The following is a 24,172-nucleotide window of genomic DNA, read 5'->3' on the forward strand; positions in this document are numbered from 1 at the left end:
TTGAAATTCAATGGTGTAGTGCTAATATTGTTTGGTCTTGTATTTATTTTTCATTTGTGAGTCACTTGATAAAACTGGCTGCTAAATGTCCACATGTATTTTTACGTTTACGGTTTTAAAACTGATATAAACCAGAATATATAGTTTTTAAACATTAACAACTTTTAATTTAAAAGCTATTTAGCTCCAAACGATGAAGAGGGGGGAAATGCTCTGGTTCTATTTATTCTGCAGTCTTCAGTAAGTAACTCGTGACTGTCTCCAGTGGTCGTTGTATATCATTGCAACGAGACTTTTATTTTAAAGGCCTAATGCCTGCTTTAGTAGTTTACTTCACACATCGCGAACAGCCGGTCGACCATCAACAAGCAAGCGAACTCTTTATGTGATCCTGTCAATTTTCCTTATATGATCGGTTAAATCCCGAGATGATTAGAACAGGTTTGGTGATCAAGAGATTTGCTGCATGGATGATGGTCTTAAATTTAACTGTAGTCCATTTTAGATGGGAGCACTGACAGACTTCTAGCTCAACTATTAGAATGGGTAATTTGATTAAAATTCTTAACTTTTTAAGCAGTAGCCTATATGTTTGAGTTATATTATAATGTTGCAATAGTTCTCGATTAAAGTTAAATTATGTTTGTTGTAAATTATGTAGGTTATGTAGGTCTTTAGAGCTTAGGAAAAGTTTGTAGTTTCATAATAAGAGCATTGTGGTCAATGATGATGTCACAGATCGCATTCTGACACAAATGATGTGAGATGCTGCGTGAAGCTGAGACCACGCATTAAAAAATAATAATGCAAAACTGAGACCACGCATGTGTTCCAAATCTCCCCCTATACCTCCATTCACCATACCCTACATTACTCCACTAATATAGTCCACTTGAAGGAGTGAATGAAAACGAGTGAGCGAATAGAGTACCTCAGAGATGACGTGTTTTTGTAGGCAAAACCCGGGAGTGAGTTAGCATTTTAGGACTTCCGGTTCCATCGCCCTAAAGTCTATGGGGTTTTTTTTATGGGTTTTTGCTAAATCGCCTGAAATAAGGTCTGTGGTTAACAAAGCCTCTAAATATTTTCACGTTTTGATCTATGACATAAAACACACCAGTTATAACCCACTTGTGATTTTTTTAAAACCTTTATTGTGTCTTAAAAACAGCGGTTGCTAACAAGTTGCTAAAAGGGACTAACGTTACTTCCTTTGGTGGGGACTTTAGACGTCATCATGACAAACAGGACATTTGGACAGCATTTCTCATGAAAAAAGTGGAAAAGTATTCATACACAGCGCAGATCATAATCAGCGAGCATGTTTTAAATAAAGTTGTTTTTTAAATAAAGTTTGAGGAAGCTTGTACAGCATGGTGTGCTGCAGTGGCGTAGCCAGAATTTTATTTTTGGGGGGGCCCATTTAAAAATGAGGGGGCCGCTATATTTTATATATATATATATATATATATATATATATATATATATATATATATATATATGAAGAGTTTGGTTCCAAAACGCGATAAACGCCATTTTCAAAAAATTGAGTTTCCACCAAAATCAGTATTGTATCTGGTCGGTATTGAAAAGTCATTTATTAATTTTGCGCAAAATGCGATATCCGTCGTGTTATTCTGTCATGTTTTCTCCCTTTCTTTCCAAAACGCGACAAACGCCAGTCTCCCTTCTCTGCAGAACGCGATATATCCGCTCAACCAATCACAGCGCACCATTCCACCCACTGTAAACATTGAAGGCTTTTTTAAAAGCCGTTTTTAATACCAATGTACTCGGCAAATGTGTTTATTTAACCGTGCGGTGGCGCCAGATACTCTTTAATCGGTAATGACAAATAATTTAACAAGATTCATTTTGGGAGCGACGGCTGAATGTATTTTTAGTAAAATGCCTGTATATAAGATAAATATTGGCAAAGTTGAGACTCTGTCATGTATATGAATCAACTTACTTTGTTGTGTATTTTCAATTTGAAAAATAACTTTTATATTGATGGATTAATTGCATTTTGAAAAAAAGTGTCATGGATTTATTGCATTTTGGGGAAAAAAATAATACGTTTTTATAATAAACTTTTTAAAATCAAAATGTAGATTTGAATTTTTTATGTTTTTATAACCAAAAGATGCTATGTGAAAGTTTGAAACACAAATTGTGGTTTTCGTCTTGCCACTTTCTTGGTAAAGAAAACACCTTTTACTCAAATTAATCAAAATGGAGTTATTGCGTTTTGGAACCAAACTCTTCATATATATATATATATATATATATATATATATATATATATATATATATATATATATATATATATATATGACACTAATAATGACTACAATGCCACTAATAATTCTTAATTTCTAAAAGAAATGCAAAATCAATCGGTAGTTATTAATAGTATAACGAGACACAAACTTTTACATTCAATCGCGTTTGGTCCCATTTATTTTTGATCACAGTGCATACTACACATACAAACTTTTACTCTCAAAGTGCGCACATTTGTAGAAATACACGTTTACCTCAGATTTCATTATAATTTATAGAACATGTACGCATAGTTTCATAATCACAGAGGTCATAAAATGTAGTTTGCTAGGGGGGTACGGGGGCATGCTCCCCCGAGAAAATTTTGATTTCCCTGGTGTACATATGTGCATTTTTGAGACATTAAGACCAACAAATTGGATAACAATAGCTTTAAAACCATGTCAACAAATGCATGCATGCATGCACAGTTTTGAGGCAGCTTTAATCGCATGTTTGGCAATTTCATTTTCAAACGACGGTCATTGCTCGTAGTATCTATTGCGCTTTATTTTAGCTATAATAAAGTAATTATGCAGCGCGCGCCGGCGCATTTGCGCATGCAATTCTTGAATGCGCGCCACGAGCACAGTATAATGACTGATTGGACAGTCGTGTTATTTTTTCTGAGTTTTACCGACATAGCCTGACATCATCTCATCTGACCGCAGTTCACTGTTGTTCAACTGAAGCTCCCTCGTCGTCACCTGCACCTTTTCCGCGCTCGTTTGACTTGCGCCTGGCGCTGAGGCGAAGTCGGAATGCGCGTCTGAAAAGTGTCCCGTTTGTTGTGGTCGTAAAGAGACAGTTCTATATAAATGCAGCGTTTTACTTGGCAATGTTTTAAAAAAACGATTTTTATTTTTGGTATTTTAGATGCTCTGTTGGTGGTTTGTGGAGTAGCATCACCCGGGAGGGATTTTTTTTTTTTTTTATCCCCACCTAGGGATAAAAATAATTCAGCAGAGGCAGGGATACATAGACCAGACCATAAACCATTTATAAATTAATTTTAAACAATAAAACATTTTGTCAGAACCTAAAGTAAATTATCCCTACATATTGTTTTGTTTGATTGTGTAATTTGCTTTTTGAATCGTGGAAAAACTGTTATTTCTATTCTAAAAAAATACAGATTATCCAGACTCATAACCATTTTGATTACACTCATGCTGATATTGTACTATCTGATGATCAGTAGTGGTTCGCTAAATATAATAATTCAATAAGCATTTAGGCTACAATAAGCACTTAACTTTAAATAAAAATATATATTAAATAGATAATAAAAATATCTAGATAGCTGGCTGACTAAAGTAGGCTAAGTTTGAAAATGATATCATTTGTACATGGAGTTATTATATAAAAAGATACTTAATTTCTTTACAATTTATAGGTGTTATTTTAACAGTCAGTTATGTAAGTTTGATGGTTAATTGCTTCTAGCAAAGATAATAATAGCAGAAGCTACGCGCAACACGTGAACTAATCAAACCAATAAGTCTAAAAACAGCTGTTGCATTTTACCGCGCAGCATATGCATCAATGTAACAAATCAACATAAAAAATAAAAAATCGCTCAGAAATCTGGGGGGGGGGGCTGCATGTTAATGAGGGGGCCTAGGCCCCCTCAGGCCCCTCCGTGGCTACGCCACTGTGCTGTAGTCCGTTTATAGCCTACTGTTAGCATTTTATATCTGACGACTTTATTTAGGCTTCAAAATGTATAAATGTTGTGTTAACTTGTAAAGATTTTCTTGACAGACAAAACGTATAGGTTAAATAAATTAGTTTACCATCCATTAACAATGTACCAGCAAAACCTTAACCATTATAACATCTCATCTACACATAAAGATGCGATTAAAAGCCCAAACTTTCATTAAACAAGGGCTCAAAAAACTCCAAACCGCTTCTGAAAACGGTTGAGAAGCTAACGGACTTTTTCGAAGATAAATAATTTTTTTGAAGTAAATATTCAACAGAAGTGTGTCAATTATACATAAGAAAGGTATCAGGAACAGTTATATATATTATTTGTGTGCTTTTATGGACTAAACTTACCTCAAATCAGTGAAAACAACAGCGAGATGGTAACTCAGTTCCATGGTAACTCAGATCTGCTCCAGGCAGGCACTGGTGTTTGTCAGAGCCGTTAAATATTGTTTTTCAACGGCTCTGGTGTTTGCTATCTTGGTAGTCTCGTGTAATCTCGCGATATCTCTCCAGACCGCAAAAAAATGAAAATGAGCATATAATTTCTATTTTCTGAAATATCTACGTACCAACAAACTGACACAGAAGTGGCAAAATAGGCCTAAATCAACAAATTTTTATTTCATATACATTATTATTACTATTATTATTATTATATTATATGGTTAAACACTTTTTTAAGGTATAGTCTACTAGCTTATTTCAGCATTGATTTATAAGTGATTTTCTTAAACCATTTCAACCATTTAATAGGCGTAATTGTTTCACTGTAGAAACATCAACTGACGTTACTTCAACCATATTTCAACAACGAATTTCGGTCATGTGTTGACTGGGCTTCAACCGTTTAGCATTCAATGTTATATCAACGTTGTTTCACCGTTGAAACAACAACTGACCTTATTTAAACCACATTTCAACGTTTAAGGTCGGTCATGTGCCGGCTGGTAAGTGTCATAACCCTTTGTTAAACACAGAGCTTATTTTTTAAGCCATTTTAAATAAAAAAATAAGTCTATGGGAAAAATGCATAATTATGCTTTTGATCGAGGGAACCCGTGCACGCTAACTTCCGGGTTGGCCTACAAAAACACGTCATCTCTGAGGTACTCTATTCCGACACTGAAGGGCTGCCGCAAAAAAAAAAAAAAAAAAAAAAAAAAAAAAAAAAATTACAACAGGGAAAAACCACAGTCTATGGGAAAAACACACACACAAAAAATTGAAGGGCTGCCGCTTGTGTGCTTGCAGTTTAGTAATCATTTAAAACAGAAAACTGTCAGCTACAGTATTATTGAAAATATTGATCTTGAACTCTGTCTTGGAAACAAGCATACTGTATAACTTAAATTAAACATAAAAAAAAAAAAAAACAATATAAAAGAAATTTATACCAACCTGTATGGTATTGTGCTTTAGCCACATTGGACCAGCTGTCTGGGCGCCATCTTCAAGCCGTGGCGCTGTCAAGCCACACGCAGTGAAAAATACATCGCGAAAGAAGAGGATACTGACAACACATCGACAGAAAAGACAGAGCAGGTTACTTATGATATTAAACAAAGTACCAGCATTCAAACTGTGTAGTTTTTAAGAAATTCAAACAATAAAAAAACGTTTTGTGGCTCTTTAATGTGTCGTGACAGATTGCTGTAGCGCCTCAGCTGAAGAGGCTCGTGAACTGATCATCTCTTCCTACTAGTTTATGTATAGCATCAAATAAACATGAATGAACATGAGAAATGTTGTTTCAAATGCGGAAAGATGTCAATACACACAATTTTTCAAGTTTAACTCCACAGAGGTTAATCTTCTAACTACTGACTGCTTTGTCGGACAAAATGGAGGATGTGGCGTTCTGATTGGCTAGATCGTTTGTCAATCAAACTCCCAGCGAAGGGCACCATAGACATAATTGGCACAACCCTCATTGTGCATTATGGGTATTTTCTAGCCTTTGAGTGCATGGAAATATAAAATATTTTATATAAGTCTATGTGGGATTGTGGGATTGAATGAGTGCACTCGATAATGTCCACTATGGTTTCGGACACCTACAAATGGCTGTTTCCCCAAATAGTTCCCTATTTAAAGGCAAATGTATAAAATTTGGGAGGATTGACAGAAATGCAATATAATAAACTATATATATATAACTATGTTATATATATATATATATATATATATCATATAACTATGTTTTCAGTGTTGTATAAAGACCTTATGAACCGTTATTTTTTTATTACCTTAGAATGAGCCATTTTTATCTTGTACATCGCGGGTCCATGTCAAGTCGCCATTATACGCCATCTACAGCAGCCCTAAACGGACAAACACTCTACAGAGCACGTTTAGTCATTATGTTGTTGTCCTTCTAAATCATTTATGTTTTTAGAGGCAGCTTGCATCATCACTACGTTGAATACTAGGGGTGTGACGAGATCTCGTGGAACGAGATCTCGCGAGACTAAAGTGTGACGAGATTTCTCGTCGAGGCGAAAAGTAGTCTCGTGATGTTGCCATGACAGAGTGTTAGGATGATTAGGAAAGAATATGCCACCGCTACGTTTACATTATGCCTCCACTGTCGTTTTGCTTTGTATTTAAATAAAAAAAACATTTAATTCAGTTGGATAACGGTCGCCGCCGCTCCATATTTACAGAGTACGCGCGACCGTTGAAAGTCAAAGTAAACGCGCGCGCGCATTCAAACGTGATTTCAATACCCCGCATTTGAAAGCGGCTCCCTGATGAATGCAAATATCTCTCAATATGAAACCTATTTTAGGCTGGGCAGTGTAGTTGTAACCATCTCCTAGCTCTGTATCAAAGAAAAATTTGGTCTTATTTGATCTTTGAATATTGAGAGAGTGCGATTATGGTTGCACTTATTGTAAAGTGTTACCATAAAAATGAATAACAGTTTTCTCTTCTTATTATTTACTAGTACAAACAATAAGGTTTCATTTGTTAACATTAGTTAATGCACTGTGAACTATCATGAACTAACAATGAATGACTATTTTTATTAACTAACATAAACAAAGATTAATAAATACTGTAGCAAATATATTGCTCGTTGTTAGTTGATGTTGGTTAATACATTAATGTTAATAAATGAGACATTGTAAAGTGTTACCATTTTTATTTATACTGTTTTTATTTCTGTGATCAGTTTGTGGAGAGGAGTTCAGTTAGGAGGTCAAAAGTTGTAGAAGCTCATAAATCATGTACAGTAAGATCTGAAGAGAAGCCAGTCAGTTGAGTTAGTGGCAAAACCTTTTACAGTGCTTGAGTATTGTTGTCTTTTACTGCATATGATAATTCAGTCTCAGAAAGTAGAACTGAAATGACATTCATTACAAAATGATTAGTTAAAACATTTCAAATACACCTGCAGAATATTTTTTCTAGTCATGTATTTCGCCATCTTGTCTCGTCTCGTGAACTCAATCTCGAGTCTCGTCTCGTCTCGTGAGATACTGGTCTCGTCACACCCCTATTGAATACGCATGTAGTAGTAGTAGTCGTCTGGTTTATTAGAAGCAGAGACCGTTCTAAAGTAAGAAGAAACCTCATTGCTTCACACAGGATCTTGTGCAGGCCAGACGGCCACTGTAGCTTCTCCAAAAGGGAGGGGTGCGCACCGTTAGCTGCAGTTCGCAAACTCACCGCTAGATGCCGCTAAAATTTACACATCGCACCTTTAATAATTGACCGTTCGTGACGGCCCGCCCCCTTTAGTTACTGTTGCTACTGTATATCCTACAAGCCATGGTGCTCTCACACAGTGAAAAATACAACACAGAGCAAAGATGAAGCTGACAACGCATCAACAGACAAGGCAGAGCAGGTTACTTTTGATATGAAACAAAGTCTGAAATTTCAAATTTTGTAATTTTTAAAGAAATTTAAACAATAAATACCGTTTTGTGGCACAATGTGTCGTGACAGATCGCTATAGCGCCTCAGATCAAGCGGCTCATGAACCGATCATCTCTTCTAACTAGTTAATATCATCAAATAAACATGAATGAACCACATTTCACCAGAAAGACATCAGTACACATCATTTTTCAAGTTTAAGTCCACCAATGTTAATCTACTAACTCCCCTGACTGCTTTGTCGGACAAAATGATGGATTCGGCGCTATGATTGGTTAGATCGCCTGTCAATCAAACTCAACTGGCAGCTCCATTAGTATTGAAAAGCTTTATCTTGAACTCTGTCTTGGAAACTGTCATGTATAAATCTTAAATAATCAATTATAACGGAATTTATACCAACCTGAGTGATATTGTGATTTAGCCACATTGGACCAGCGGTTTGGAAAATGGATGGATGGACGATTCAGCTGCAGGCGCCATCTTCTGGCAAGACGCGGGAATTCATTTGGCACGATTATGGGTATTTTCTAGCCGTTGAAGACATAAAATATTTTATATGTCTATGGTTGTGTACATCAGTTGTACACTCGTTATTGCAGCGCATCATAGGATTGAATGAGTGCGTTCGATAATGTCCACTACGGTTTCGGGCACCACTACAAATGGCTGTAGTGTAATAGTACCCTATTTAAGGGTATATTAGGGGGCGATTTTGGACACAGCCATGACTAATGTACTAGTACTGCATACTATTTAAAATAAATGGCAAATGATTAAACTGATCAACTGAGGTAAATTGAAATACAGTTCATGCATATAGACAAAGTGCGTGATGTGCTGTGCACAATTTTACATACATTTCACCGCATAAAAAATGCATATGAATCGCCACACCTGCAGATGTAAATTCTCTTACAGGAATTTTACTAAGGTAAATATTTACATTTTTTATCATTAGGTGACATACAGATTATTGCTTAAAAATAAAATAAGAGACAATCTAAACCCAAACCATGATTATGGTTTATTGGTCAAAAGAAAATATGACAAAAATATCTTTAAGACCATGGTGTTATGATTTTGTTCTCCATTGTAGGAGACAGCTGGTGAGAAACTAGTTTGACATTCAAAGAAAAGCTGAGTGGGCAAGAAAAAGAATAGATGTCATTATGAAAATATTCACTCTCCACCAAAATACAGCAGCATTGTAATTTTCTTACATATACTTACATGGAAGATAAGTATATATTCACAGAATAAGAATAAGGAAATTTATTTAGACTGAACAAAGCCATTCAATTCAATCAGAACCCATTAAATACAACCAATAATGATTTTGAACAGAAATGCCACATTCCAGTTTGAAACATTTATGACCGTTTATGACTTTGGTGGAGGGTGAATAAGCTGAAACACTTCCCAAATCTCTGACAATCTGAACCAGCCCATCAGTCAACTTAACAGCAGATGTTTTCACTCCATGATGGACGCTCTCGGACACCAGTAACAGATGAAGGATTTGGTTTTGTTCAGTCTGACTGCATCGCCTCCTGTGCTGCAAGTCTCGTACATGAATAATCTCAGAAATACAGCAGGTTTTGAAACTCAACTCGCCAAGTCTAAATGAATCAGCATTTTCTTTGAGGCCTCGATTTTTCTATAACAAAAAAATATGGGAAGCTATAGGTCTATATATAAAAACAACACTAATTAATTTCCACCCTAAAGTCACTGTCTATTAAGTAAGACATTTTTTTTATTATTTGGATATGGGTGCATCTGAATTTGGCCTGATGACCTGAGGGATTGGTGCAAACTTTCTAGTGTCATTATTAAGAGATTATGGAAATAAAATATTGTGAAGGCTTGCTAACACATTGAAAATAGGATAATAGTACAAGGAATACAAAAAAAAAAAAAAAAAAAAAAGACAGATTTACATTCCAAATTGCCAGCAATAATCTTAAAAAGCACATTCATATTAGTAGAGGCTTTGGAATGATTTTAGTTTTGCAAAATGCTCAGCTTGTTTGTTTCATCGTTTACAATAAATTTTAGTCCTTTTTTTATATATATATCCATCCATTAGCCATGTACAGCTTTCAAAACAATAAATAAGACAGATTTCTGATTGGTCCTTGAGAAAAAAATATATGGAAAGCACAGAGGTTTTGTTGATGTTAAGTTTCTTTTCGGTCATTGGAATACCCTTTGGACTGCAGAAAATGAGCCCTGAACCCACAAATACACAAATGCATCTTCCAACAAGGTGCCTGTAGAGAATTAACACTTGAGATCAGTGAAAACATGATAAAACTAAAGAAAAAAAGTGAAAAGTCCAACAGAAACTTCACATCGTGGAGCGCAGAATCCAAACTCTCTGCTTTAGCTTCACATGAACACAATCCACCCTCAAACACACATGAGTCGAGTGAATATTTACATCAGTAATTGACAAACCACACTGATTGAAAAACAAAAAAGGTGAAAACAAAAGAATGACAGAGTGTGATGGCATAAAATAGATCAGCAATTATGTCTGTCTTCATCCCAGAAACCATCCGTTTTCAAGCTCTTTAGAAGTGCGAAACACAGACCGTTGTCTCAGGTGTGCGTGTGTGTGTGTGTGTGTGTGTGTGCATGTGTGTGTGTGTATGTGGTTATTTCATCTACAAATGCCAAAAGGATGCTAGCATGGTCCCCTTTTGAAGGAGGAGAAATCCAACGCTACAGATTTCGCTCAGGAGAGCGTGTGGTAGTTCAGGAAGAGATCTGTCCGTGCCTCAAACAGAAAGAGGTCTGTTTTCTTCCTGTGATTGATCTGCCTCTCTCTCAGAGCCGTGGTGTGTGTGTGTGTACTGTCAGTGGCAGTGTGTCTGTGTGTGGAGAGAGAGTGCAGTGCCTCAGGCTGCCTGTAGGGGGCAGGCTGCACCTGGCAGACGCTCACTGAGCGCGTTCAGAACAGGGCTTTGGATCCTTGGTTCTCGAACTCGGACCAGGCATCGCTCAGCTCCATGAAGATCATTTTAGCGTACTGCTCGTACGGCTGACCTGTAGCCTGGAAGACCAGAGAAAAAACAAAATCATTATTTTTCCATTCCATTGTCTTTCCTGGACATAAAGATGAGAGTTACACCAACAGAACATGTCAGAAGTGAAATTCTTTAGCGGTGAATTTAAGTCAGAATGAAATCAAAATCGAAATCGAAATGTATTTTTGTAATGCAGGTAAATGGATTTATAGTGAACAATTAATCAATGCTTTTTTTTTTTCATATTTTTTTGGACCGTATCGTTAATCAAAATAAGCAACTTCAAGTGAAACTCAAAATATATCAAGAGCATGTTCGGGGGGGAAAAAGACACATTTTTACTTTTATTAATATTAATTCATATTTGTATTACTGTCAAACATTTGTATCCATACTATTTATTAATATAATGTTTTAATAAAAAAAATATATTGCTTAATATATGAATTATAATTAACATATTGCTATAATTATTTTCTTGACAGCCCCCAATGATCAAGTCTGATACAAAAACAATACTTTTATTAATTAATTTTTGTATTTGTCAATAAATATTTGTATCCTTATATATATTTTGTTAAATGAATAATTAATATATTGCTTAATATATGAATCAGAATTATATTGCTTTATTTATTTTCTTGACAACCCCCCAAATGATCATTTCTGATAATGAAAACAATACTTAATATTAATTAAATATAAAATTTATTAATGAATATTTGTATTACTGTCGATAAATATTTGTATCCATATTATTTTATTTCTTTTTATTATTATTTGAAGCAATATGTGAATATCACTATCTTGACAAAAAAACAACAACAAAAAGACAATGAAAGGAAAACAAATAAATAATCAAAAAAATAAAAAACACAAACATTAAATAAACAAAACAAATACATAATAAACAATAAATAAAACATTTAAATCGATCGGATTGTGAATCGGATTGCCACTGTCGCCTTTGGCTTGATATTCAGAAATGTTACTAATTTGACTGCACTGACACTATTGGATGAGAACTCAACTTATCTGGATGATGACATCATTGTTTTCTCCAAAGCTGAATTGAACTCATTTCATAATTGATGTATTTGACAGTTATTGAAGCAAAATGAATCAACATTGAACTGATTTCAACTGAATAACGACTGTTTACTTTTGTCTTTTTAGAGCTGCTTTACAGCAGAATTGGTTTCTGTTTTCATCATTTTCATGTTTATCACTGTAAAGCTGCTTTGAAACAACCTGTATTGTATAAAGCGCTGTAGAAATAAAGGTGACTTCACTTGACTTTGTATTATTGATTAAAAAGATTTTCTCCGCCCGTACAGCCTTGGCTGTGTCGGCAGAAAAAAAATAATTCAGAGACCAAGTTTTGATGAAAAAATGAAATATGTCTTTTACTTTCTTGCTTTTTGAACATTGTTGTAATGTTGACACCTACCTTGTCTGGGTGAACAACAAGCACAGCCTTCCTGTAGACCCTCTTCACCTGGTCAGGTGTGACTAGATCTGCCATGTTGACGGGCTTCCAGCGGGTTTCTCCCTCCCAAAGGACCGTGTGCAGCGTGGAGAGCAGCGCTCTGATGTTCCGCTCCTTCCCCTCGATCCAATCTAAGATCTAACATACAAACATCATAATCAGCATCATCAAGTCCAAAGAACATCCACCAGTAAATATGTGCTGAACGGTCATCTATACCTGAAGTTTGAGAGGGTCCATGTCTTTAGACAGCTCCTGCTTCCTCATCTCAGCAATAGTTCTGGGCATCTTCCTGTCACTTTTGGAGCCGAAACCTTGTGTGGACAGAAGATCCTCAAAGTCGTCTTCCTTCACTTTGGGCTTTGGACCTAAAGGACAGAAAGATTCTGTACAACAAAAGCAGACAATTCATCTAAATGCCGCTCTCAGTAGTGTGGGCGGCACTGGAATGGTCACTAACAGTATACTGCTGCTCAGGTATTTCAAACTTCTTTTTATCCCTAAGCGAAGAACAAAAAAGATCTGCGTCTATAGAGTAGGGTTGGGAATCATAAGAAATTTTTCGGTTCCAGTTCCGTTTAACGATTCCGGTTCCGGTTCCATTAAAATGATTAAACAACGGGAATAGGGTTGGGTATTGTTTGAATTTTAACGATTCAGATTCTTATCAATTCCTAATTTCGATTCCAATAAGGTAAAAAAAAAATATGATTTACTAATTTGTTCCCTCGATTTATAAATCGTGCATGCAATTTGCTAATTCATTCCCTCGATTTACAGTACAGTCCAAAAGTTTGGAACCACTAAGATTTTTAATGTTTTTAAAAGAAGTTTCCTCTGCTCACCAAGGCTACATTTAATTAATTAAAAATACAGTAAAAAACAGTAATATTGTGAAATATTATTACTATTTAAAATAACTGTGTACTATTTAAATATATTTCACAAAGTAATTTATTCCTGTGATGCAAAGCTGAATTTTCAGCATCGTTACTCCAGTCTTCAGTGTCACATGATCCTTCAGAAATCATTCTAATATGCTGATTTGCTGCTCAAGAAACATTTATGATTATTTTCAATGTTGAAAACAGTCGTGTACTTTTTTTTTTTCAGGATTCCTTGATGAATAGAAAGTTCAAAAGAACAGCATTTATCTGAAATACAAAGCTTCTGTAGCATTATCACTACCGTTCAAAAGTTTGGGGTCAGTAAGAATTTTTTTTTTTATTTTTATTTTTTTGAAAAGAAATGAAAGAAATGAATACTTTTATTCAGCAAGGATGCATTAAATCAATCAAAAGTGGCAGTAAAGACATTTATAATGTTACAAAAGATTAGATTTCAGATAAACACTGTTCTTTTGAAATTTCTATTCATCAAATAATCCTGAAAAAAAATATTGTACACAAATATTTTGTACAATTGTACACATTAAATGTTTCTTGAGCAGCAGATCAGCATACTAGAATGATTTCTGAAGGATCATGTGACACTGAAGACTGGAGTAATGATGCTGAAAATTCAGATTTGCCATCACAGGAATAAATTACTTTGTGAAATATATTCAAATAGAAAACAGTTATTTTAAATTGTAATAATATTTCACAATATTACAGTTTTTTACTGTATTTTTAATTAAATAAATGTAGCCTTGGTGAGCAGACGAAACTTCTTTTAAAAACATTAAAAATCTTAGTGGTTCCAAACTTTTGGACTGTACTGTATATGTCATGCGTGCAATTTACTAATTTGTTCCCTCGATTTATAAATCGTGTGCAAGATTTACTACTTAGTTTCCTCGATTTATAAATCATGCATGCAATTTACTAATTCGTTCCCTCAATTTATATATCATGCGCATGATTTACTAATTTGTTCCCTCGATTTATATATCATGCGTGCAATTTACTAATTCGTTCCCTCAATTTATATATCATGCGCATGATTTACTAATTTGTTCCCTCGATTTATATCATGCGTGCAATTTACTAATTCGTTCCCTCAATTTATATATCATGTGCATGATTTACTAATTCGTTCCCTTGATTTATATATCATGCGCATGATTTACTAATTTGTTCCCTCGATTTATAAATCGTGCGTGCAATTTACTAATTCGTTCCCTCAATTTATATATCATGCGCATGATTTTGAACTAATTAGTTCAAAATCGATGGAATGAATTACTTAACCTACTATTTTTTTCCTGAATGTCGTGTGGGGCACCATAGATTAGTGTTATTATAGAGATGGCAGCAGGAATGTTAGGCTGCTGTCACTTTAAGAGCTACATGGATCCATTCAAGCATGAGACGACTCACGTGCTGTTTCCGTGCTGCACACACATCCAAAGCGCTCACATAAAAAGTTATTTTAAACCATTCAGGCGCGAGACGACTTGCGTGATGTTGTCTGTGCTACACGTGTGCGTAACTGAGCTCGCTTTGAATGTGTATGCAGCACGGAAAACAGTGCGTGAGTCTTTTGCGCTTGAATGGTTAAAATCACATTAAAAGGCACACACAGGAATCGATAAGCGGAAGTGAAATCGAAATGCACATTTCTTATCGAATCACCGGTTCTTGGAAATTTGGAACTGGGTCTAGATACCCATCCCTAGTCATAAGTATATCAGGGCCTTAAGTCACCAAAATAATGGCAGGACTACAAACGAGGCATTTCAGGCAAGTGTTTTCTGTTGGAGAGATTTGCTTCTTTTGCCATGAACTTTGCGCTTTGTAATTTTGCAGAAATATGCACAAACAGCTATATTACACACGATTAAATATCTTGTTTTTTGCTCAAACAATTATTAGCAAAATGGCATAATTTCACATTTTTGTTTGCAACTTTCATGCATTTGTTCAGAAGCCTTACCAAAGGCCGGTCCACGTATCCCCCTCTCTTCTCGTCCACCAATCACACTGAAGCTGGGGATGTAGTTTGGTTTAGTCGGTTGGGCAACAGGTTTGGAGGGCTGGGCTTGCTGCCTGGACCCTGAGTTTGGAGGCATCCAGGGTTTGTTTGGGCCAGAAGAGGGCCGAGGAGTCTGCTGCCACTGCTGACCTGAGTTCTTTGGGCCAACCTTTGGGCCACCTGCTTTATAACCTGAACCAGAGAAACCAGCACTGGACGAGCCTAGACACAAATCAGTGTTAGTTACATGATATGAATGACATTTGACAAAGTAGTCTGATAAAAGGGTAAACACAGACATTTTACCCAGTAAAACATACCAGGTAGTGTTGCGCCCAGGTTGCCCAGGTCTGCGAAGGGGTCAAAGCTCTGAGATTTGGCCTTGGAGAAAGATGAGAGTCCTGAGGCTGCACAAAGAAAGAAGGGTTCAAAAATAAACTTTTGTTACGTTTTATGAGTATACTGGTTTATGAATAGTCGAACAATTAATCAGAAAATCTTATTAGCTGATTGGCTGGTAATCATAGGAAGTGTTTAATTGCATGTCCAGGGTAATTGTTAAATTTAACGGTAACACTTTACAGAAAGGTTTCATTTGTTAAAAGTCTTTAAATACATTAATTAACATAAAAAAACAATGAACAATACTTCTATTATCTAGCATTTAGTAATCTTAGTTAATGATAATCTCATATCTATGGAAGCTTGTTTCCGCCACTAAATAAAAAAAAAAAAAAAAAACTTGTGATTTGTTCTCTCACAATTCTGAGTTACATGCATTTCCGACTTCACATCTCGCAATTCTGACTTCATTTCTCGCAATTCTGACTTTATAACACGGTGTTTATTATAAATGATTTATCTGTCAACATATTAATTTTTTTTAATTAATGTGTCCTCGTAATCTTTAATCAAAATAACTGACATCTCTGATGACGTGTTTACTGGCGCGAGGGCGGGACAACCTGTCACTCACATGAGATCCACCAATAGCAAACCACAACCATCTAATAAACCACCCCCATGAACAAAATCAAAGTCCCTACATTTTTTCGTTCGAGAAGCTGGTTCACTCGAATGTACTTCAATAGGGGATAAAAAAACTATAGGGAAAAAAACTATTGCAATTTCCTTTTCATGATGATATTATTGTTAGTTAATGCATTAACTAAAATGAACAAATTAGACCTTATTGTAAAGTGTTACCATCTTAACCAAGTAACTGTTTTGACTGATTTAAGGCCTGGTTATTTGAATAAATGAATGAATGTTTGAATACCACTCATAGTAGGTTTGCTGGCAGCAGTGGTCATGTTAATAGTCGTGCTGGTTCCACCTGTGGTCCAGTTGTCCCACCCACCTAACAGATCAGGCTGACTCGCTGATGATGTCATCTTCGGAGTCTCACTTGCTAACTTATCTGGCAAAATATTTTATAAATATGAATTTTATGAAATATTTTATGAAAAACACTTTCAGACACCCCAACATTTACTTTGAAAACAACACAGAACTCAAACTAAAGTTTATTTATACTTAAAATAGAAATACAAAATAAATGGCTTAGCTTAAAGGAATAGTTCACCCAAAAATAAAATTCTGTCATCATTTACTCACCCTCAAGTTGTTTCAAACCTGTATGAGTTTCTTTCTTCTGCTGAACACAAAAGAAGATATTTTGAAGAATGTCAGTGACCAGACAGTTGATGGACCCCATTGACTTCCATTGTATTTTTTTTTTCTCCATACAACGGACGTCAATTGGGGCTCATCAACTGTTTGGTTACAGACATTCTTCAAAATATCTTCTTTTGTGTTCAGCAGAAGAAAGAAACTAATACAGGTTTGGAAAATTTTTGAGTGAGCTATCCTTTAACTCAAAACAAACACTGCTCTCAATAACAACAAATATTTTGTCTTTTTTTGTTTAAATAATAAAACAATGATAGTACAGTGCCTTGATTCATATGAAAATCAGAGCAGAACTCACTGAGGTTAAAAAGGCTAGAGTTGGATGCAGGAGGCGGAGCTTTGAAGCCACTACTACCACCGTCTGACCCCAGGAGGTCACCGAACAGATCTGACCCTGAAGATGCTGACCCCACTCCAAAGGGGTCAAAGAAGTCTACAGAAAGAAAGTCACTGTAATTTAGAACAATTTAGGGGAAGAAAAAAATTTGTACAAATATTTTTCTAAAATAATAATGATAATAATAATAATCTGGGGGTAAATATCAAAGAATATGTCCGGTCGATATTTACCCCAACACCAAAAGAAAAAAAAAAAGTTTATTCTGCATAAAGAAAACAGCTAATTTTGGTCAAATTATTTTATTATAAGTGCATCTGGTATATTCTTTATTTTCGTTGATGATTTTTCATTTCTGTAATATAATAATGAAAATAATACTATGGCATTATTTTCATCATTACCTCCCTTTTTAATTTAATTTAATTTATTGCTGATGTTGCTGCTTTTTCCCCCAACACTGTTTCTAATAAATTACAAAAAAAAAAATTAAATCAGCATAATACATAAAAAAATTGTGTATAAATAACATCAACATTTATAAATACAATATACATTTTGAACATTACAGTAATGAGAACTTGAGAGGAAAAATGTATTAATTAAACAGTTGTCAAAAAAGTCATAATGCAAAAAAATAATATTGACAATGACAGGCTTCATTTCCTTTAATCAAAATATTAATTTCTTTAGATTTTTGACTTTAACCTTTATTATATGTATTTATTATGACAGGTGAATCACGCCTTTCAGGTGTCAAACTTGCAATCTTTTGGTCCTGAACACTATATTTAAACACTCTTGTAGAAAGCGTCTTCTACCTTTATTAGCCGTTGGTGCCGGTTGGCTGGACGTGTTGGAGAAGAACAGATCTTCTCCTGTACCTTCTCCCAGCAGGTCTTCTGTGTCAGCTGGAGGCGCAGCATTGGATGGAGGGGCGAACAGGTCGTTCAGTAAATCACTGTTACTAGCAGAACTTTTCAAACCCGTCTCCGTAGTAATGCCCGGCTGAGAGGTATCGGCCGGAGGAGAGGGGTCAGAGTTCAGGCCAAGCAGGTCCTCTGTGTCGGGCTGGGGGTCAGGTGGTGTGGTTGTGAAATCTGCCTCGAAGAGCGGTTCACTGGTGTCACGTGACAAAGTCCCGTCAATGGGGGCGGAGTACGACACTGACTCCTCCTCTGAGCCGCCACTCAAATCCTCCTGGTCATCCAATTGGCTGTCAGAGCGATCGAACTGCCGTCCACCATCTGTAAATACACGACAATACAGTACAACTAATAAGTGCTTAAATCATAATAAAGGCAAATTGCTTTGTTTGGCAGATGTCACAAAAGGATGATGATGGTCTGCAATTAAATTGTCTAAAGTTGTACTTTCAGCTGCTCATTCAAAAAAAGATATTGACTACAGTGGTTCAACCTTAGTGTTATGAAGCAACAAGACTTTATTCAACAAATTCATCTCTCCCCTGTAATTCTGCTAAGCTATTTATGTTGCTGAGCATCAGTCTTTACGTCCGAATGCTAGCTCAGTATAATGAGACACAATCAACACAACAATGTCTCCTTTTTTGGACCTTGAATATGGTAATTTCGTTTCTTTCAATAGAGGATAAAAAAACCTCTCAGATTTCATCAAAATATCTTAATTTCTGTCTTACGTGTTTGGAACGACATGAGGGTGACATAATGACAAATTAATGACATAAATTTCATTTTTGGGTGAACTAACCCTTTAAAGCAAATATATGTATATATCGATGTAACTTTCATGAATTAAAATCACTGAAAGCCTTCCGCTGGAAAAAGTAGTTCCTGACCGTGAATAGCAACAGAATGCTTCACCTCATGCAGATCAACTAAAAACAGACTAGGAAAAGTCAGATGGTGGCAAAGACTGTTTGAACGATTCAGTCAGTAGCGAAGACATATTTTGAAAGGACTGATAATGAAGTGAACACTAGAACTGTCAGGGCACGGGAAAATCCCTTAACTGTTAAAAGGACAAGATATCACAGCTGACATTCAAGTGGATTTTTTTTTTTTTTTTAATATGAACATAGGACTGACTTGAAGGAAAATGCTATATAGATGCAGGTAATACAAGCTGCAGTGAACAGTATCAATGAGAACAAACATATGTTTAAGTTGCTAAGGGTGTTGTGCAGTGATACATAAAAGCAGTCAAAGCTGTTGACCAATCAGAATCAAGGACTGGAACTAACCGTTTTATAATATCCATAAATACATTATATATATATATATATATATATATATATATATATATATATATATATAAAAAATTTTGCTGGTTAATTGACATTATTAGTTAATTGGCTGGGTATTGCCAATTTTCACAATTCAATTCGAATTCTATTCACATGCTTGTGATTCGATTCCGATTCGATTCGATATTGATTATTTTGGATGCAGGGATGTGCATTTTTGGCAATTTTTGGAGCATGGCTGTCATGGAGATAATAAAAGTATGAAAATGAATGTTAAAAATAAAAATATGACATGAAAACCTGTCTATGAAAATGTGATTAGAACACTGTCAGATTATGATTATGATGCAACAATGTTATTAAGAAGTTATAAATGTGCTGTATACCTTCCCAGTCAAGCATCTGGAAGAAGCTGTTGGCGTTGGTGTCAGTGCTTTGAGGAGAAGGGGAATCTGGTTCACTCTGTGGCCCTTCAGGCGAATGCTCCGGCTGGGAAGGTTCAGAGGCGTAGCAGGCTGTTGAACCAGGCTGACGTGGAAGCTCTGGTTTACCTGATCAACCAGAAAGAGTAAGAACAAAAACTTTGTTAAGAACGTTAAAACTAATAGGAAATGTGTAACATCATAATGTAGACAAGAAACAAGAATGTAGGGCATCTCAGAGCTTTTAAAATGAAATTTAAAGTCTCACTGAAGTGCCTTGAAATGCACAGTGTTATTCAGTTTGTTGAAGTAATTTCCACTGAAACAGGAAGACTGGGTGGGACATATCAAGCAGATCCTTCCCTTTTTTTTTAAACAGCCAATAGCGTTTGATTTATATCACAGTTTGGCCATAGCCATTGTGGTTGGCAAAGCCGCATTTGACAGCTTAAGACAGCCACAGTCTAATAGATCTTAAGTCTAATAGATTCCCCTTTTAGATGTAATATAAAACTATTACTAAAGCAAAACAGTGATCATCATCATACTGAGGATGTGCAGTTTGAAAAGTGTGCAAGTTATGTTGCTGCATGACACTTGTGTTGTCTCTTTTACTCATCAGTGCCGTTTCTAATGTCTAACCGGTTCTCCTAATCTCCTCCATATTGCTTTAAAGGTGCCCTAGAACTAAAAAAAAAAAAAAATGTAATATAAGTCTAAGGTGTCCCCTGAATGTGTCTGTGAAGTTTCAGCTCAAAATACCCCATAGATTTTTTTTTAACTGGCTATTTTGGGGCATCATTATAAATGAGCCGATTCAGGGCTACTGGCCCTTTAATTCTCGTGCTCCACGCCCACGGAGCTCGCGCTTGCCTTGAACAGTGCATAAACAAAGTTTACACAGCTAATATAACCCTCAAATGGATCTTTACAAAGTGTTCGTCATGCGTGCGGCATGCATGCGTCGGATTATGTGAGTATTGTATACTGTTATATTGTTTACTTTTGATTCTGAATGAATTTGAGGCTGTGCTCCGTGGCTAACGGCTAATGCTACACTGTTGGAGAGATTTATAAAGAATGAAGTTGTGTTTATGAATTATACAGACTGCAAGTGTTTAAAAATGAAAATAGCGAAGTAGTAAGAAACGATGGTAACTTTAACCACATTTAACAGTACATTAGCAACATGCTAACGAAACATTTAGAAAGACAATTTACAAATATCACTAAAAATATCATGATATCATGGATCATGTCAGTTATTATTGCTCCATCTGCCATTTTTCGCTATTGTTCTTGCTTGCTTACCTAGTCTGTTGATTCACCTGTGCACAGATCCAGACGTTACTGGCTGCCCTTGTCTAATGCCTTTCATAATGTTGGGAACATGGGCTGGCATATGCAAATATTGGGGGCGTACACCCCGACTGTTTCATAACAGTCGGTGTTATGTTGAGATTCGCCTGTTCTTCGGAGGTCTTTTAAACAAATGAGATTTATATAAGGAGGAGGAAACAATGGAGTTTGAGACTCACTGTATGTCATTTCCATGTACTGAACTCTTGTTATTTGACTATGCCAAGATAAATTAAAATTTTCATTCGAGGGCACCTTTAAAATACAACATTCTGTGCAGAATTCAAATGGGTCAGATGTGTTTTGTCATTTGTGGAGACTTGCGCGTATGACCCACTCTGTGCTACCGTATCTCTGGATCGAAGCACACTGTGTGCGTGCTGCAGTGGTTCATGTGACACTGATGTGAAACCATAAATCATTTGCCCCAATGGAAAGCATATTTACACTAGCCGGGTTTCCATTACAGATGTGCAAAACTTTTGACAAAAAAACTTTATCGACATTTTCTAAATATCGATAAAAAAACTATTGCGAAATGACGGCGTTTCCATTAACTGATGTAATGCGACTAAAACGTTATTTTCCCTCTTGCGATAAGTCATTCCAAAAATCATGGCAACGGATGTTAATAGGTTTAAGTATACTGAAGCCACCGCACTAGCGATTATTTTCAATCAAAGGAGACGTAGGCGTTTTATCCAAACATTAATGGCAAGGAAAGCCCCTTATACTTGGGAGCGGCCACGTATGAGGTGTTTCTGGGTGTTTCTCCCTCATATCTGCTTCGAGGGCTTGATAAATTGTGGCATTCCTTTGTTGTTTAGAATCCCGTAATTCTTTTGTCTTTTATGAGTTTAATAAAGAACTCTGTCTCGTCTAAACATACCGCGCCATCTTTAAAGAATGATCAACTTTTACGTACACCAGACGACCTGTTAACGCGAAAAAACTCTTTCCATTGCAGTTTTGTGAAATAACCACCTGAAAAACCACCTCATGTGAAAACTCTCTTGCGATATATGGGAGTTTTTGCAAAATTGTCGTGTTTCCGTTGGGCGCATTTTCAAGTCGCAATTTCAATTTGCGCAATTTGAAGGGTAATGGAAACGCAGCTACTGTCTGAATCGTCCCCTATCCCCTATACAGTGCACTATGTGCCATTCACCATATAGAAAATAGTAAATGGGCCCTATCATACACCCGGCACAATGCAGTGCCAGGCACAATGCAAGTGTTTTTTGCTAGTTTCAGCTCGACGCAGTTATCATTTTCACGTCCTGCACCACGTTGTTTAAATAGCAAATGCATTTGCGGCCATTTGTGCACCCATGGGCGTGCTGGTCTAAAAAAAGAGGTGTGTTCAGGCACATTGTTGGCGTGTTGCTATTTTGAGGCAACTGTAGGGGGCAGGACACTTTAGATTCTAGATTGGACAGAAAATCTGACGAGAAGCTGAAGTGCAGAATGATGTCATCAAAATTGCTGATCCATATTGGCGAAAGTTAGAGACTGTAAATTTGGATTGTATGTATCTAAATTATTGCCATAATTCATCAACATTAGATCAGCAATAAATCACAGTCATTTTAATGAAATCATAGCCTTCTGAAGTTATATAATCACATTAGGCAGTGTCATGTTTCCTGTTTTTCCATGCCCAAAAACCTCCAAAAATGACATTTAAGACATTTGCTATACCATTTAAGATATTTAAGACTGTTTATGACCTTAAATTTGATCAAACTGGATTAAGACATTTTAAGACATTAGGACCCTGAAGAAGAAAAAAATGAATAAAGAGAGAAAACTCACCGAATTTTGTCAGGATCTCTTGCTGTTCATCTCGGCTGGAGAAAAGGATCTTGGGATTCAGTCCTTTTGTGGCAAAGTTTTCCCAGGGCGCAGTCTTGTTGCTAGGGCGATCCTGAGGCTCCACCTCCACATTTACATGTACCTGGAAGAGGTCAGGATATTTCTCCTGGATGTCACATGCATCGAGATCATACCTGCAAATATAATACAGCATCATAATTTTAAAGGAGCATCACATTTTGACGTGCAACTGAAAGCAAAACTGATATGAGATCATTGTAAGAGTAATCTGAAACTTACTTTGCAAATTTGACAGTGGAGGCGTTTCTGGGCACAAAGCCTGTATGGAACTGAATCTGAAACATCTTCATGGAAGCCATCTGCAAAAACCACAACACAACATGTCTACAATGACTGGCGATGACTAAGAAGCACTAACAAAATACGAACAGTCATGGCTCGTGCTGAACTATGGTGAGGTTTCAGGAACTTCAGGTGTGAAGATCTGTTGGAAGCAAGCTATAGAATAAAATGGAATAGAATAGACTGAAATGAGAACATTTACCAGCCCATTAATATTTTTTATTGTCCAAAACTATTTATTTTACTGTTTTTTATTGCCACATCATTTCAAAGGCTATATTCAGGGCAATAAATAAATAAACAAACCTGATACAATATACAATTAAACTTTCAATTAATTCAAAATCCTTAACATGTTAATATAATTAAATCCAAATAAATTAATGAAGCAAGCGAAATTGCGTCATGAACGTAATTTATGTCACGCAGTTAGAAGATCTTAGAAGTTGGGAGTTTGTCAAACTACATCTGTTGCACTGTACACATACTGTACACTGAATTCTGAAACGTTTTGTTCTGTAATTTTTGTGCGCGCGCTTTGGTGTGCATAAAGTTATAAACTAGTCTACATGAACTCATTTGGTTATTAGG

General features: G+C 36.0%; 1 protein-coding gene across 7 annotated transcripts in view; it reads right to left on the reverse strand.

Moving 5' to 3' along the window:
• Positions 1-8,930: 8,930 nt before the first annotated feature.
• The window catches only part of gak (cyclin G associated kinase), a 52,404-nt gene continuing 37,162 nt past the window's right edge, over positions 8,931-24,172 (reverse strand). For 3 of the 7 annotated variants that reach the window (XM_048188766.1, XM_048188764.1, XM_048188763.1), the window contains 11 exons: positions 23,519-23,598; positions 23,219-23,412; positions 20,009-20,173; positions 18,217-18,642; positions 17,357-17,491; positions 16,646-16,786; positions 15,687-15,773; positions 15,328-15,588; positions 12,670-12,836; positions 12,412-12,588; positions 8,931-10,987 (listed from right to left, as the gene is read on the reverse strand). In XM_048188766.1, coding sequence (XP_048044723.1) covers positions 10,886-10,987; positions 12,412-12,588; positions 12,670-12,836; positions 15,328-15,588; positions 15,687-15,773; positions 16,646-16,786; positions 17,357-17,491; positions 18,217-18,642; positions 20,009-20,173; positions 23,219-23,412; positions 23,519-23,598 — 1,935 coding nt within the window. In that variant the 3' untranslated portion in view covers positions 8,931-10,885. The remainder of the gene's footprint in view (positions 10,988-12,411; positions 12,589-12,669; positions 12,837-15,327; positions 15,589-15,686; positions 15,774-16,645; positions 16,787-17,356; positions 17,492-18,216; positions 18,643-20,008; positions 20,174-23,218; positions 23,413-23,518; positions 23,599-24,172) is intronic. The other 4 variants (XM_048188765.1, XM_048188770.1, XM_048188767.1 and 1 more) reach the window with 2 other exon arrangements.

This window comes from Megalobrama amblycephala, linkage group LG4 (genome assembly GCF_018812025.1).
Source record: "Megalobrama amblycephala isolate DHTTF-2021 linkage group LG4, ASM1881202v1, whole genome shotgun sequence".
NCBI classification, from domain to species: domain Eukaryota; kingdom Metazoa; phylum Chordata; class Actinopteri; order Cypriniformes; family Xenocyprididae; genus Megalobrama; species Megalobrama amblycephala.